The 18,190-nt window shown below is 37.0% G+C and overlaps 1 protein-coding gene across 2 annotated transcripts in view; it reads left to right on the top strand.

Annotated features, from left to right (window-relative positions):
- The window catches only part of ripk2 (receptor-interacting serine-threonine kinase 2), an 82,427-nt gene that overhangs the window by 23,078 nt on the left and 41,159 nt on the right, over nucleotides 1-18,190 (top strand). For both annotated transcript variants that reach the window (XR_009513863.1, XM_059978990.1), the window contains exons 2-3: nucleotides 8,500-8,653; nucleotides 9,681-9,836. Coding sequence is in view for 1 of the 2 variants with exons in the window: in XM_059978990.1 (XP_059834973.1) it covers nucleotides 8,500-8,653; nucleotides 9,681-9,836 (310 nt within the window). In the remaining variant the exon portion in view is untranslated. The remainder of the gene's footprint in view (nucleotides 1-8,499; nucleotides 8,654-9,680; nucleotides 9,837-18,190) is intronic.

Below are 18,190 nucleotides of genomic sequence, written 5' to 3'. Positions count from 1 at the left end.
TACGGCGAGGGTATGTTGGGAGTAATCAGAACCAGAGAGCATGGACTCAAAATTGAGGGTGACCTTTTAGAACAGAGGTAAGGAGGAATTTTTTTAGACAGAGTAGTAAATCTGGAATGCTCTGCCACAGACTGCGGTGGAGGCCAAGTCTGTACGTGTACTTAAGGTGGAAGCTGGTCGTTTTCTGATCGGTCGGGCATCAAAGGATATGAATTGAATTGAATTGACTTTATTATTTACATCCTTCATATATTTGAGGAGTAAAAACATTTTAATCTAAATGTGTAATGTGACTTGGGTCCCCAATGATCCTCCGGGCCCTTTTTACACACCTGTCTTTGTAAATAACCTGAATTGTGGGAAGTTCACATCTACAGATGCACTGGGCTGTCCACACCACTCTCTGCAGAGTCCTGCAAAAGAGGGAAGTACAGTTCCCATAGCAGGCAGTGATGCAAGAATGCAGGTCTATGGGGTTGATTGGGATCCGGGATCAGCTATGATGGAAAGGGGGATCAGACTCGATGGGCTGAATGACCTAATTCTTCTCCTATGTCTTATGGTCTTATGTGCATGTCAGAATACAAGGTAAAGTAACAAGTGTAGGGAGCCTTGGTTGTCAAGAGATATTGAGGCCTTGGTAGAGAGAAAAGAGAAAGGGCCTAGCAGGTTTAGGCAAATTGGAACTAATGAGGAAGTACAAGAAATGCAAGAGAGCACTTCAGAAAGAAATCCTGAAGGCTAAAAGAACGCTCTAGCAGACAAGGTGAAGGAGAATCCAAAAGGACTCTATGGGTATGTTAAGAGCAAAAGCATTGCAAGGGACAAAATTGGTCCTCTGGAAGACCAGAATGATAATCCATGTGTGGAGCTGAAACAGATGAGAGAGATCTGAAATAATTTTTTTACGTCTGTATTTAATCAGGGGATATATACAAAGTCTATAGAAGTAAGGCAAACTGGTATCAACTTCATGAACCCTGTACAGATTACAGAGGAGGAGAAGGTGTTTGCTACCCTGAGGCAAATCAGGGTTGATAAACCCCCAGGGCCTGATAAGATGTTTCCTTCGACCCCACCGGAAGCAAGTGCAGAAATAGCCAGGGTCCTAGCAAAGATATTTAAAACATCCTTAGCAACAGGAAAGGTACTAGAGGATTAGAGGTTAGCCAATGTTTTTCTGCTGGTTAAAAAAGGCTGTACACATAAACCCAAGAAATTATAGGCTGACGAGTCTAACATCAGTTGTGGGAAAGTTATTGGAAGGTATTCATAGGGACTGGATATATATTTGGATAGACATAGACTAATTAAGGATCATCAGCATGGCTTTGTGCGTAGTAGATCATGTCTAACCAGTTTTTTGAGGGAGTTACCAGGAGAGTGGATGAAGACAAAGCAGTGAATGTTGTCTCCATGGACTTTGGTAAGGCATTTGACAAGGTCCCACATGAGATGCTGGACAAGAAGATTCAGTCACTTGACATTCAGGATGAAGTAGTAAATGCGATTACATTGATTTTGTGGGAGAAGTCAGAGAGTGGTAGAAGAGGGTTGACTCTCTGACGGGAGACCTGTGACTAGTAGGGATTGATGCTGGGTCATTTGTGGCTTGTCATCTATATCAATGATGTGGATGATAATGTGGTTAACTGGATCAGCACGTTTGTGGATGACAACAAGATTTGGGGTGTAGTGGACAGTGAGGAAAGCTACCATAGCTTTAATTCAGACAAGTGCAAGGTCTTGTACTTCAATAAGACTAACCAGGGTAGGTCTTACACAGTGAGTGGTAGGGCACTGAGGTGTGTGGTAGAGCAAAGGGGTCTGGGAATATATGTCCGTAATATGTGAAAGTGTCTTCACAGGTAGTTAGGGTTGTAAAGAAAGCTTTTCGCACATTGGCCTTCATAAATCAATGTGTTGAGTAGAGGAGATGGGATGTTATGTTTTTTTTTGAAAACTTTTTTTATTGCATTTTTAAGTAGTTACAAAATGAAGTATGAAAAAAAAATGTATATAACCCTTCCCCCCTCCCCTTAACCCCTCCCCCCTAACTGCCCTATAGAAAAAAAAAGAGAAAGAGAAAAAAAAGAAAGAAAGAAAGATTGCCTGGTTGTTGGAAGATCTCCACATGCTCCATGGAATTCGTAAAAACTTTAATATGTATATTTATTTCTTTCCCCAAATGACCAATTGTTTCATCTTCAGAGCATCTATAGATTTAATCCTGTCTTTTGTAAACAAGGGCTCCAAATTTTCAGAAATGTTTCATATTTATCTCTTAAATTATAAGTAATTTTTTCTAATGGAATACAACCATAGATTTCTTTCTTCCAAGAGTTTATACTTAAATATGTATCCGATTTCCAAGTAACTGCAATAGCTTTTTTGGCTACTGCCAGTGCAATTTTTATAAATTCTTTCTGGTATTTATTTAGTTTGAGTTTTGGTTTTATCCCTTCAATATCACCTAATAAGTGTAATATTGGATTATGAGGAAATTGTGTTCCTGTAATTTGTTCCAGTAAAAGTCTTAAATTTCTCCAAAAAGGTTGAATTTTAGAACAAGACCATGTAGAATGTAAAAAAGTATCAGTTTCCTGGTTACATCGGAAACACTGATCCGATAAGTTTGGATTTAATTTATTTATTTTTTGTGGTGTAATATATAATTGATGTAGAAAATTATACTGTACTAATCTTAACCGAACATTTATTGTATTTATCAAGACATAGTCTTGACCAATTTGCTTCTTCAATTTTAATATTCAAATCACTTTCCCATTTTTGTCTTGACTTATGGATTCCTTGTTTAATTGCCTGTTTTTGAATCAAATTATACATACAAGATATAAATTTTTTAATATTTCCTTTTTGAATTAAAATTTCTATTTCATTAGGTTTCGGCAATAACATTGTTTGACCTAATTTTTCTCTTAAATAAGCCCTTAATTGAAAGTAACAAAATAAAGTGTTATTTGATACTTTATATTTATTCTTTAATTGATCAAATGACATTAATATACCTCCTTCAAAACAATTCCCTATATATCTAATCCCTTTTTGAATCCAATTATATAAAAGTTGATTGTCCATTGTGAAAGGAATAAGTCTATTTTGAATTAAAGATCTCTTTGCTAATAAAGATTTTTTGTCTCATCATCAACATTTATCTTATTCCATAAATCAATCAAATGTTTTAATGTAGGAGATTCTTTCTTTTCCCATATCCATTTAGATTCCCATTTATATATAAAATCTTCTGGTATGTTTTCTCCTATTTTATCTAGTTCTATTCTAAGCCATGCCAGTTTATCTTTCTCGAAAAAAGATGCAATAAATCAAAGTTGATTTGCTTTATAATAATTCTTAAAATTTGGAAGTTGTAATCCTCCTAGATCAAATTTCCATGTCAATTTTTCCAACGATATTCTTGACATCTTACCTTTCCAGAGAAATTTCCTCACATATTTGTTTAACTCTTGAAAAAACTTCTGGGGTAATTGTATTGGTAATGATTGAAATAAATATTGTAGTCTAGGGAATATATTCATTTTTATAGTATTTACTCTTCTACCTACTAATGTTATTGGTAATGCCATCCATTTATCAAGATCTTCCTGAATTTTTTTCAAAAGTGGTAAATAATTTAATTTGTATAAGTTTTTTATGTCATTATCAACTCTTATACCTAAATATTTTATACCATTTGCTGGCCATCTAAATTGAGTTATTAATCAACATTGATTATAATCTCTAGTAAGAGGTAAAATTTCACTTTTATCCCAATTTATTTTATTACCCAATATTTTCCCATATTCTTCTAATCTATAAGATAATTTGCGTAGTGAATGTAATGGATCTGTTAAATAAAGTAGAACATCATCAGCAAATAAGTTAATCTTGTATTCTTCCTGATTAACTCTGAAACCCTTAATATCTGGGTCCATTCTAATTAATTCAGCTAGTGGTTCTATTGCCAACACAAACAAAGCAGGTGATAATGGGCAACCTTGCCTAGTTGATCTTGTTAACTGAAATGATGTTGAAATTTGACCATTTGTCACTACTTTAGCTTTAGGATTAGTATTTAAGGTTTTAATCCATTTTATAAATGATGCTCCTAATCCATATTTTTCCAATACCTTAAATAAAAAATCCCATTCCAATCTATCAAATGCTTTTTCTGCATCTAAAGCAACTGCCACACTCATTTCCTCCCTCTTTTGCGCTAAATGAATTATACTAAATAACTGGGTTACATTATCTGCCGATTGTCTATTTTTGATAAATCCTGTTTGATCCATATGCACTAATTTTGGTAAGCATTTAGATAATCTATTAGATAAGATTTTTGCTATTATTTTATAATCGGTGTTTAATAAAGAAATAGGTCTATATGATGCTGGTTTTAAAAGGTCTCTATCTTTTTTTGGCAGTACTATTAAAATAGCTGTTGAAAAAGATTCTGGAAGTTTATGCGTTCTTTCCGCTTGATATATTAACTCCATAAAAGGAGGAATTAATAAATCTTTAAACTTTTCATAAAATTCAGGTGGAAAACCATCTTCTCCTGGAGATTTATTACTTTGAAGTGATCCCAAAGCTTCTTCAACTTCCTTCAATGTAAAAGGCATATCTAATCCCTTCTGTTCTTCTGTATTTAATTTTGGAAGAGTTATTTGTGATAAAAATTCTTCTATCTTAACATCATCATTCTTTGATTCTGATTTATACAACTCAGAATAAAAATTCTTAAAAGCCTCATTAATTTCTAGAGGCTTATAAGTAATTTCATTCCCTTTTGTTCGAATTGCATTTATTGTTTTGGAAATCTGATCTGTTTTTAACTGCCATGCAAGAACTTTATGTGATCTTTCACCTAGTTCATAATATCTCTGTTTAGTTCTCATAATTGCTTTTTCTGTTCGATATGTCTGGAGTGTATTATATTTTAACTTATTAATAAGTTGTCTTCGTTTTTCTTCTGTCATATTTCTTTGAGATTCTTTTTCTAATTTTATAATCTCTTTTTCCAATTGATCTATTTCTATCATATATTCCTTCTTAATTTTAGAAGTATAACTTATTATCTGGCCTCTCAAATATGCTTTCATTGCTTCCCACAATATAAATTTATCATCAACTGAATGTAAATTTGTATCTAAAAAGAACTGAATCTGCTTTTTCATAAAATCACAAAAATCTTGATGTTTTAGTAGAATTGAATTAAATGTCCAACTATAAATTGATTCCTCTTTATCTATCATTATCATTGTCATTATTAAAGGAGAGTGATCAGACAATATTCTTGCTTTATATTCCACATTTTTCACTCTATCTCGAGTATTTGTTGATAATAGGAAAAAATCTATCCTTGAGTATGTTTTATGTCTATTTGAATAGAATGAATAATCCCTTTCTTTTGGATTGATTCTTCTCCATATATCAATCAAATTTAAATCTTTCATCAATGATAGAGTTAATTTTGCTACTTTTGATTTTGTAATAGCCTTTGTTGATCTATCTAAAACTGGATCTAAACAAAAATTAAAATCTCCACCTATTAATATTTTATCATGTGCGTTAGCCAAATTCAAAAAGACCTCCTGTATAAATTTTACATCATTTTCATTTGGTGCATAAATATTCATAAGAGTCCATAGTTCTGAAAAAATTTGACAATGTATAATTAAATATCTTCCTGCCAAATCAGTTTATACATTTTGTATTTTAATTGGTAAATTTTTATTAACCAAAATTGCAACTCCTCTCGCCTTTGAGTTAAATGAAGCTGCAATAACATTTCCAACCCAGTCTCTTTTTAATTTCTGATGTTCTATATGTTCTATATGTTGAAGTTGTATGAGACATTGATGTGGCTTAATTTAGAGTACTGTTCACCTACCTAAAGGAAAGATGTAAACAAGGTTGAAAGAGTGCAGAGAAAACTTGCAAGGATGTTGCCAGGACTAGAGGACCTGAGTTACAAGGAACGCTTGAATAGATAAGGACCTTAGTCTTTAGAATGTAGAAGATGGAGAGGAGATTTGATAAAGGTATACAGAATTATGAGGGGTGCAGTTAGTGTAAATGTAAGCAGGCTTTTTTCCACTGAGGTTGGATGGGACTAGAGCTAAAGGTCATGGGTTATGGTGAAAGGTGAGAAGCTTAAGGGGAATAGTAGGGAAAACTTTTTCACTCAGGAGGTCGTAAGAGTGTAGAATGAGCTGCCAACACAAGTGATGCATGCAAGCTTGATTTCAATGTTTAAGAGAAGTTTAGATAGGTACATGAATAGCAAGGATATGGGGGACTATGGTCCCGGTGCGGGTCGATAGGAAGAGGCAGCTTAAATGGTTTTGGCATGGACTGGATGGACTGAAGGGCCTGTGTCTGTGCTGTACTTCTTTTGACTCTCTGACTAACCTTCCACACTAACCTCTACACCACTAAACTTCATGTGACCTGCAAACTTACTAACCCTCCTTTCTACTTCCTCATCCAATTCATTCATAAAAATAACAACAAGCAGTGGGGTCCCAGAACAGATGCTTATGGACCAAGACACCAACCTCCAGGCAGAATACGCTCCATCTATTACCACCTTCTGCCCTCTGTGGGTTAACTAATTCCAAAATCGTGTATCAACTTTCCATGGATCCTAAGCCTCATAACTTTCTGCATGAGCCTTCAATAAAGGATCTTATTGGACTCCTCACAAAAATCCGTATTGACCACTTCCACTGCTCTATCTTCATTAGTTTGCTTTGTCACTTTCTCAAGAAAGTCAGTCAGGCCTGTGAGGCATATCCTGTCTCTCACAAAGCCATGCTGACCAACACTGATGAGTCTATACTTCTCTAAATGCTCATAAATCCTGTCTCTAAGATTCCTCTCTATTAGTTTGCCCACCACTAAGTGTGATTTAATGATTTATAATTCCCAGAACTGTCCCTATTTCCCTTCTTGAACAAAGGAGCAATATCTGCCATCCTCCAATCCTCTGTTGCTACTCCTGTGACCAGTAAGGATACAAAAATCATCTTTAGCTTCCAGTAATCTCTTCCCTTGCTTCATGTAACCCAGCATATGTTCCTTCCAGACTCGTGGACTTAACTATCCTAATGTTTTTCAAATCTCCAAAAGTGCATGTTTCTTAACCTCAATGTGCTCCTGCACGTTAGTCTGTTCTAGTTTGCCCTCCCATTCATCAAGCTTCCTCTCCCTGGTGATCACTGAAGCAAAATATTCAGTAAGCTCCTTCCTGGTTACCTTATAACTCTCAAGAGCCCTGTTTATTCTTTGCTTCCTAAACCTTAAAATTTCCACCTCTCTTGTCTCATGGTTCTTTTACCTGTCTCCATGTGACATATCCAACTAGAACCTCACGCAAATGCTCACCAAACAACCTCCATATTTCTGCTTTGCATTTCCCTGAGAACATCTGCTCTTAATTTACACTCCCATGTTCCAGCCTAATACCCTCATACTTAGCCCTCCCCCAAATAAATACGTTGTCCTTCTCCTTGGCTTTGCTGAAGGTTTGGGAGTTATGACTACTGCCTCCAAAATGCTCATTCAGTGAGAGGTTCATCAATTAACCAGGTTCATTAGCTAGTTCTAGATCCAGTGTAGCATCTCCTTCCAGTTGACCTGTCCACATACTGTGTCAGCAATTCTTCCCGGAAACATTTAACAGATTCTGCCCCACCTAAGCTTCTTGCATGAAGGAGATGGCAAACAATATTAGGGAAGATGAAGTCACCCATGACAACAATCATGTTACTTTTGTACCTTTCCAAAATCTGCCAATTTATCTTCTCTCGGTGTTCTTGTTGCTTTTGGAGGGGCTATAGAATATTCCTGTTAGAATGATTGTTCCATTCTTGTAACTGATGTCCATCTATATTGATGTATATGTTCCTTCCACAATATCCTCCTTTTCTGCGTTTGTGATGTTTTGGGTAGGATTGTTTTTAAGTGGCTACAGACAGTGGTGAATATTTGTAATTCTCTTTCTTGTAGCACACTTGGGGCTCAGTCATTTCAAACCAGAGAGTGGTAGAGTTCTGGATATTAAAGTAATCTGGAATAGTAGAGGACTATGGACTGAGATAGAATATTAGCCATGTCCTTGAAGAATAGCAGAACAGATTCAAAAAGGACAAATACCATCAGCTTATTCCAATTTCTTGAATTCTTGTGTACGTATAACATAATATTAGCAGGCATTGTTTCAAATCATTCTAATCAAAGTTTATACAAAACATATATTAAGTAAAGCTTCTTTAAAAGAATAATTCCAATTGTGACACAAAAGAATTTCATTATAACCTCCATTTGTAATGCAGATGTTTTTGTGTTATGTGTAAAACATTAGTGCAAAATCCCAGTTTAATCCTTCATTCATAGTTGCCATCTTGGTTACAAAGAATCTGCTTCAATGAATTGTTGCATTATTAGTTCGTCTTTCTCTCTTTTTTTCCCCAAAAGTGAAAGGAACACACTTTTGAAGGAAGCAGAGGTCTTGCACAGAGCCAGATTTTCCCACATAATCCAAATTTATGGTATTTGCAATGAACCTGAATTCATGGGCATTGTGACAGAATACATGAGCAATGGATCTTTGGACCAACTCCTTCATCAGGTAATGTGCTCTATATAAGGCTTTTCTCTGTATATTTATACATTATTATAATAAAAATTGCAGAATGACTGCATTTATATAGTTCTTTGTGAACTCAGGATGTCATAAAGCATATTCAGTGTACATTGCTGAAATATTGAAAATACAAAATGCTGAAATATCTACAAGTTAGAACATATTATTGGAGAAATTTAGCTTTAAAATTCACAATCCAGCCAAAATCTCTATTGTGCTAATCAGCTTGTGAGTAGTTCTAAATGGTTTACTTAGATATCTGAAAATCTAGAAACTAATTCAAATGTTTGACCATATAATTTAAAGAGCACATTACTTCTTTCTGACCCAGATCATTTGTTATCTTTCTTTGAGGTTCTACATACTTTAAATCCTTGGAGTAATTTCCCCATTGGACTTTGACCATAGATTCCTGAAATATGCTTGGCATATTGGTTGCTGTTAAACTTTCAAAACCAACACATGGTACCTAAATTGCAACAATGCAGTGTTTTTTTTTTTGCTACCACTACTCATACTTTAAATCATGGCTATTCCACATTATGCCAGAAGATTTTTGCTTATAGCTTTATTCTACCATCCCCCACTGTATCACTCTGACTTTGAGCTCTATTATGATGAGTGCCTAACTTTACTTTTTAACTTCCTCCTGGACTTCCTCTTTCTGGCACCTTTCCAGTTGACTGCAGTAAAATAAGCATTGATTGAAGTTTACACAGAACCCCAATGAAAATGGCAGGGTTAAGAATTACGGCTTTAAATTTCTTGTCTTCTAACAAGAGAAAGTGTTGTGAAGAAAAAATGCAGTCACTCATTGGCAAAAGTCTAAAACTGGAAGCTGCACATTCATGTTTATATCTAAACTGTTTCATCAAATGATTTTCACAGGCTAGGCCTTTAAATAGGCTGTAAAGGTGGAACAATCTTAAATTCAATAGAGGTGTCAGGCACATAATAAATTATTGTTCCAGATGAATTATTTTCTAAAAACAGCTCTATAATTTTCTAATAGAAAGAAACTTATCCTATACTTCCTTGGTCGTTGCGACTTCGTATATTGTATGAAATTGCCCTTGGAGTAAATTTCCTGCACAACATGAATCCTCCATTGTTGCATCATGACCTGAAGGCACAAAATATTCTGCTGGATGGTGAATTCCATGTGAAGGTAAGGAACATTATGCAGTGTTTGAATTCAGTTATTTCAGTACCTCATTGTGTTAAAGTTTCAGAACAATGACTCAGACCAACTCTCTGTTTTCAGCAGTACATTACTTCCTCCATTATCCCCCATGGAGCTGTTTTGAATTATCAGTTTGTAACATTAACATTCCGAAACATCGATTACTGTAACAATGACTTAAATAGAGAAACATGAATTTTGTATTAGAAATGATGTGGTGACTCTTAGTGGTATATGATATTGAGTGAGCATGTGATGCATGTAGGAACCACCAAAGATGTTTTGACCATGAGTCCTTCAGACATAACCCTATCTACTTCCATCATGCATTTTCCAGCATCCATTGTTTGATTACCATAATAAAAATACTAATCCTATAGTTCTGCCGTAATTCTGAAGATGTTCGTGTAACTGGCATGGTTTACAAACTCCTTTGAAATAAATTTGAATGAAGACTCAAGTCTATTGCAAAATTATTTATTACATGGTACCTGAACCAAATAAGATATGACCTATTCCTGATTTTGTCTTTATTTGCTCATGGGATGTAAATATCGCTGGCAACACCAGCATTTATTGTCTTTCCCTAACCAACCCTGATCTATAGAGACAGCCCTGAGTCAGCCATACAGATGCTCCTGTAGATGCGTAATAGAGCAAACTACAGAAAGATGACAGATCTCTTTCCCCAGGGGAAGTTAGTGAATCAGGTAGCTTTGTGTTAAACTACAGTTTAGGAATTTCATAGGCAATGTTACTAATAAGTTTATTTCTGAATTATTTATTATTATAATTTAAGTTCCCAATTATCACAATGAAATTTGAAGTTGTGCTTCTAGTTCAATGCTCCATGCCTCTAGAGCAAAACTAACACTTATTTTTATATGTGCTTGTACTTAATGTAATTTACAGCAAGTGCATGTGAATTTAATAGTATAATATTGTGTTCTGTATGTTACGTATCCCGTAACTGGATAACTTACCAGCAAAGATAGAGAGGTCCGTTGAAGTCTGATGTCACTATTTTCAAACGATTTTATTTATAAAGGGGCACAAAAGTAAGGTTAATGCAAACATTCAGATAATGCACATCACCAATACTCAATCTAAAGCGCGGGTATAGTACTAATCATCATTAAGAAGTAATCTCGGCTGTTGTCTAGGGGATAATATTTTTGTCCATTGGAAATATAAAAAGTCATTCAGAAGTCTTTCGAGGAATCGTTGGGTTTCACGTGTTTTAGAGGGATCGGTGAAAATGAAAAGAAAACTTGCCTGTGTCTTTATGAAGCCACTCCGTTAAAATCAGGGGAGCGTTGTTTTCCCCGTTGTTAGTTCGAAGTCCTTCTCGGTATTATCAGCCACCCGCTCCCCAGGCAAAGGAGCTAGGAGCACACGTGGCGTTGAGTGGCTTCCAGCTCTCACGGGAGTGTTGAGCGAGCAAGTTCCTCTGGTGCATCGCTAGGGTACTGCCTCCTGCAGTCCACTTTTATCTTTACTTGCAGAGTTGTAGATGTCCATCAAAGTAGGGTGATGCAATCTCCACCCCCACATGGCCCGAGGGTGTCCATGTCCATGGTAGCTGCCACGTAGCAGGGACATGCACGTGACACAGGTGCCTCTAAGAACAATGGCCATAACCGTTGCATTGTCTCTCACTTCCGAGACCCGAATTAATAGCGATCTTGCGATTCTCCGGAAGGAGGGGGCTGCTCCCGCTCCTTCGGCCCCTCAGAGCTGTGGTACCTTCATAACATTTATGATAAATACCCTGGTGATTCTTGTACCCGTTATGAGCTGGGCCTGACTGTCAGGGTGGCGGCAAGTGCTGACACTATTGTACAGCCTGCTGCATCTTATCCGGAATGTTTACTAAGTGGATGTGTTTCATTCATTCCTCGTTATACATAAGTTTACAGTCCCTAGAATGATGTTGCCCTGGCTACCCTTTGGATGGCCCTCCCTGTAATTTTGAGTGTGAACTAATGGTTGCAAAGACTCAGTGAATGCTTTTCTCCCAGTGCAGCCAGCTGCCTACAGCCAGTTGAAAAAGCAGTCTACGATCATTCTCTGTGGGGCCCAGATGAAAGTACTCCCTCAGAGTTTGCTGAACCTGGTGACTTTATGATCACCTGAAAGGCAAGAGTAATGTCTGAGCCTGCACAGCAGCCCACATGTCAGGACATGGTAGATAATAGTAGTCATGGATTGAAAATCGGTTGTTGTATAGTAAACAGAGCTGGACTAGGTAGCTTAAGTTACAAAGATATAACTAATTGACCATCAGTTATGTACAGTTTATGCTTTTGACTTGAAGAAGGGACAAAATGTAAGGTATGTGTATTTATAGGTGGCATGAATATAGATGGAATGGCAAGAAGTGATAAGGATATTGTGATTCTAAGGTAGATTGGAGACAGATTGAGTGAGTGATTGGAATACAGTTTAATTTGGGAAAGCATTGCAATTTGGTGGGAGGAACAGAGACTGTCCACGTGGAGAGAGACTGCAAATGAGTGATGTACAGGGAGTCAGTGCTGATGAAGGATCTCAGTCCAACAGATCCACTGTTTACAGATGCTGCCCGGCTTGTTGAGTTCCTTCAGTACTTCGTGTGTGATTCTCCAGATTTAACAAAGTACAGAGGGATCTTGTACATGAATCACAGAAAGTTAGCAGGCAGGTACAACATGTAATTAAGATGACCTTTATTGCAAAGGGTTTGGAATTTCAAAATATGCAATTTTGTTAGTGTTACAGGGTTTACAGTTACCTAAGAAAGGATATGATCACACTGAAGGCAGTTCAAAATACATTTGCCAGAATAATTCCTGGGATGTGTGGATGGTTGTAATAAGGAAGGCAAACCGGGAAGAGTTTGTATTGCTTGGCATTTAGAAAAATGAGGGATTGTCTTATTAAAATATACACAATTCTGAAAGGGCTTGGCAGAGTAGGTTCAAGACGTTTTCACTAATTGGAGTGAACAAGGGGACACTGGTGTACAATACGCCCTCTCCATCGACCCTCACTGCCTTTATTTGTATTACTACTATCTGTGCTTGCTGGGAAGTGTACACCTAAATGCTAACATGCTTATGGGATTGGTGTAATGCTTTGTAACTCCAAAAGATAAAACTAACTGAATGAAAAATAAGGGGTCAGAATGTATGCCTAACTTCATTTTTACTTCAAGCTAGGCATGCACAAATGATGCAGTGGTGTGGTAGTGTATGCCATTCCTGTACATACACTATAGCCATAATAAATTACATAAGAATGCTTAATCAAAAAATACATTTACAATATAACTGAAATATTAAATACACAACTCTCCTCCCTTCTTAGCTATAAACTCCAGCTTGATATAGAATGCATCTCAACTTATCTACATTATACTATATAATACAACTACTATATAGACATAGCAAATTTTAACTTGTCCCATTAAAGCCTAAAGATTCAATTGCTATGGAGGATTCCTTACTGTAGTGGGATGATATCCTTCTTGAGAAGTGGGGGCACTCTGCTTGGCAGGAGAGACTTGTGGCTGTGAAACAATCTCAGGTTCTGGGGCCTCCTCCGTGGTGGTTGTAGGAGTTGACTCTGGGACTGCAGGAAGTGGGTATGACAGGTCTAGACACCTTTCTTCTGGACATGCTGGCATCCTGAACAGTACACGGCAAACTGCTCAATTTGCTGATCAATCCCAGGTCACCAGACGAAGTTTCGAGCCGATGCTTTCATTTTCACCACATCTAGATGACTGGCATGTAGATCCTCCAACACTATAGCTCAGCTTGGATAGTAGAACAACTCTCAATCCCCACATAAGGCAACATCCGTCAAGGACAAGTTCAGCTGGTGCTGGTAAGACTAGGGGATTTGGGAGTCCTGTTGCATATTCCAGCCATTTTGACTCACCACGTAGACCTGAGGCGGTGTGGGGTCATTACTGGGTTCCCTTTGGATAATTTCTGCTGTAATGGGGTGACTTTCCATTCACATTAGGGAGAACACATCAAGAGGAGTGTCCTCCTTTGTAAGTTTTTCAGGTATTTGCTTTTCCAAGCGTAAACAGAACAATGCATCAGCAATTCCATGATTAGTCAACCTCTTGAATTCAATCTTGTAATTCTGTCTTCCAAGAAACAGCCCATTTCTGCATTCCTGCTGCTGCTGTTAGAGGAACAGCCTTCTGTGGATGGAACATGGCACTAGTGGGTGATAATCAGCAGTGACGGTAAACTCTCCTATGCAAGTACTAGTTGAAATGATTTACATCCCAAACCAGACTCAAGGTATCAGTCATTCAGTAAATAATTTTTTGCTGCAGCGTTAAGGGAATGTGATGCAAAGGCTGTGGAATGCTCACTTCCATCACTCATAAAATGTGACATGACTGCACCTACACCATAATGCAAGGTGTCACAGGCAAGCTTCACTGGATGATGTGGATCACAGTGTGAGAGTACAGTGTCTGATGTCACCATTTCCTTTGTCTTTTGGAAAGCCACCTCACACTGCTTTGTCTTCCAATCTATAGTAATGAGCTTAAGGGGTGGAGCACAGTAGCCAGGTTCGGCAGGACCCTTTATAGTAATTGACAGATCTTAAAAAGGACCACAACTGTGACCCATCCTTTGGCCCTGGGACATTCACCACTGCTTGGATTTTCTCAGCACACTTGCGTAAATTTTGTGTGTCAATAGTGTGACCACAGTAAATGATGCGTGGTTTAAAGGATTTACACTTGTTGCACTGTGCTCTGAGCTCATGATCTGCTAATCACTTTAACACTGTTTTGAGATTTCTCTGCCTCTGGGACATCTTTTTTGTCGTTTTCGATACCTTGTAATTTTTATTGGTAGCAATGATGTCATCCAAGTAACACAATGCCTTGGCAACTTTGCAGCACCTGGTCCATAACTTTCTGCCAGAGTGCAGATGCAGTTGCCACTCCAGAAATAAGGCTGTTATAGCGACAAGGCCCTTTGTGAGTGTTTATGTTGAGAAACACTTTGGACTCTTCTTCTATCACCATCTGTAGGTAGGCCTCAGCTAAGTGTACTTTGCTGAATTGTTTCCCTTCAGAAAGGTTTGCGAAGATGTCCTATTTCCAGGGCAGAGGTTATTGATCTAGTTTCAGTACTGGGTGATAGTGACAAAATCACCACAGATCCTGACAGATCCATTCTTCCTGGTTACTAGGATTTCTGATGTTGCCCATGGGCTGCAATCAACCTTGAAAAGAATTCCTTCAACCTCCATGCATTCCAACTCACTGGTTACTTTGTCAATAATGGGATAAGGAACTGGTTGGGCTTTATAACACTTGTGTGTGGAGTTTTCACTTATTACTGTTTTACCCTTGATAAGTCTGAATCTTCCAGTACCGTCCTTGAATACTGCTGTGGCATCATCCAGTGCCTTTCTTAATTCTCTTTCAGTTGACTATTGCAGGGAATGTGATATGAAAATGGTGGATGGATCTCCAGTTGAGTTGTAGTTGTCTTAGCCAATCAATGTCCCCACAATGCTGTCTTTCCTGTTTTTACTGCATACAAGCTACAAGCCTCATGTGGCTTGTTGGTTGTATTTCACTGTTACAAATGTCATTCCCACAGGAGTTATCTTTTCCCCGGTTTAAGTTTTTGGTTGAATATCTGCAGGCTTCAGTCAGTATTCTTTGAAATGCCTTTCAAATTCATTTTGTGGAATGACTGAAACAGCCAAGCCAGTGTCCAATTCCATTTTAGTTAATTTACTGCTCACTACTTGTGTATACCATATTGTTTCTCTATTGTCAGTTTTCACATTGTAAATCTCAAGGCTACACAGCCATGTGTCCCTCTCATCATCAGATTTTTCATCAAAAGCATGCAGATTAGTATTTTTCTTTTGAAACCGCAATTTGACTTATCTTTATCTCTTTCTTGTACTGTCCATTGTTATCTTCCAAAGATGCTCTTTGTCCTACTTTGCTGTATTTTCTGGAAGTTTCTCCTTTAAGTCTGCATTAGTCTGGTGTATGTGTTTCCCTGCCACAATGGTAACACAATTTGTTTGGCCAGACGGGTTTCTGTGTAGATATCACAATTTTGTTTACGCTCACTTTCATTCCTGACTACAACTAACTCAATTGTGTCTCTGTCTGTTGTTTCCATTGAGGCAGCGATTTTAACTGCTCTTTTAAATGTGAGTTCTGCTTCAGGTAGAATCTATTTTAACATCTTGTCTTGTAAAACCTAAACAATCTCTCATTGCATCATTAAGACCATCACTAAACTGACAATGCTCAGACAATCTCTTCAATTCAGCCACATAAGCTGAAACGGGCTCCCCTTCCTCTTGATTCCTCTTATGAAACATAAAGCATTTTGCAGTCAAAAATAGCTTTGGTTTTAAATGTTCCTGTATTACGTTCATGATATGAGCAATACTCATTTTGGCTGGTTTGATTGGAGCAGTTAAACCTCTAAGTAAATTGTATGTTTTTCCACCAATGCACTCAGCAAAACTGGCACTCACTTTTTATTGGCTATCCTATTTGCTCTAAGTTACTGCTAAATTACTTCAGTATGTACCAGACAGTTATCTTTAGTTCAATCGAATATGTTTCTCTTTCCAACGTAACCAACCATTTCTGCTTATCTAGTTATTTACTATTATCATCACCCAGTACTCACTGTTTATGGACCCATGAATTGGTCCGTTCGCTGTCTTTTTTTATACTTGAGCATTTTACTGTGCTGTAATAGGTAGGTTATTGTCTCTGGACCACTTTTAAACTTACTTGTCACCACTGTTATATTTTGTAACTCAAAAATATAAAACTAATGGAAAGAAAAATACAGAATCTAAATGTGTGTCTAACTTGGTTTTCATTTTAAGTGAGGTACACACATGTGACATGGTGGGGTGATGATGTACAGTTGGCCCCCATTTTTCGAATGTTCGCTTTATGGTAGCTCGCTGTTACAAAAGACCTACATTAGTACCTGTTTTCACTAAGCAAAGAGGATTTTCGCTTTTATGAAAAGAAGACACCCACTTTATATGTGTGTTTACCCCGAAAAGACTACCATGACCGTGAAGCCTTGTGCAGGCAGTTGTGTGCGTATGCGTGTACGTGCGTATGCATGTACATGCCGATTTTTTTTTCTCTAAATCGATTTTGGCTCACTGTCTTCCCAATTTTGATAAGTGAATATACCGTAAATACAATATTTCTACTTTATATAGGCTGTTTATTAATCATATCATGCCTGCTTTTACTATATGTTAGTGTTATTTTAGGTTTTATGTGTTATTTGGTATGATTTGGTAGGTTACTTTTTGGGTCTGGGAATGCTCAAAAATTTTTCCCATATAAATTAATGGTAATTGCTTCTTCGCTTTACGACATTTCAGCTTACAAATGGTTTCATAGGGATGCTCTGCCTTTGGGTGGCAGGGGAAACCTGTATGTCATTCACTTTCTGCATACATATAATGAATTATATTAAACAACAAAGAATGCTTAATCAAACAATATGACTCAAATTGATTAAATTCTTTCTTTCTTTTTCAAACTTTTTATTTAATTTTTCAAGGCAAATACATAATGGTCATAATAGTACAAAGGGAGTGGGATTACATTGTTGGCAGTTAGTACATGTGAGTAGAAACTACAGGGAACATCAATATAATCGATCTCCCAAACCCTTAATATAAACAAGGTACAAGGAAATAAAAAGATGGGAAAAAAAACCCCAAAATGAAAAATCAAGAACAAAGTAAACTAAACTAAACAAAACTAAGACTAAACTAAACAAAGTTGGGCTATTCTATTATACCAAATAAAATCATTAGTGGCATTAACTCTGCTCCTCTACTCAAATTAATGAATAATATAAGGAGTCAGAAAAGGTCAAATTACATTCCATGAAAGTATTGAATAAAAGTCCTTCAAGTTTCTTCAAATTTAACTGAGGGATCAAAGTTGCCACTTCTAATTTTTTCTAAGTTTAAACAGGATACAGTTTGGGAAAACCATTGAGATGTAGTTGGAGGATTCATCTCTTTCCAATTCAGTAAAATAGATCTTCTAGCTATTAAAGTAGCAAATGCAAGCATCTGCTGAGCTGCAGAGGGCAGATCAATCATTGGTAAGCCAAAAATTGCAGTGATAGGGTGAGGTTGTAAATCAATGTGCAAAACTGAAGAGAATGTATCAAAAATGCCTTTCCAAAATAGGGCAAGACCAAAACATATGAGTCAGAGAGGCTACCTCAGAGTGACATCTATCACAGATCGGATTTATATGACAGTAAAAATGAGCTAATTTATCTTTAGAC

The sequence above is a fragment of the Hypanus sabinus genome, chromosome 1 (genome assembly GCF_030144855.1).
Source record: "Hypanus sabinus isolate sHypSab1 chromosome 1, sHypSab1.hap1, whole genome shotgun sequence".
NCBI lineage: Eukaryota > Metazoa > Chordata > Chondrichthyes > Myliobatiformes > Dasyatidae > Hypanus > Hypanus sabinus.
Note: the sequence above shows the minus strand (reverse complement) of the source record. Positions and strands in the feature narration are given on the sequence as shown.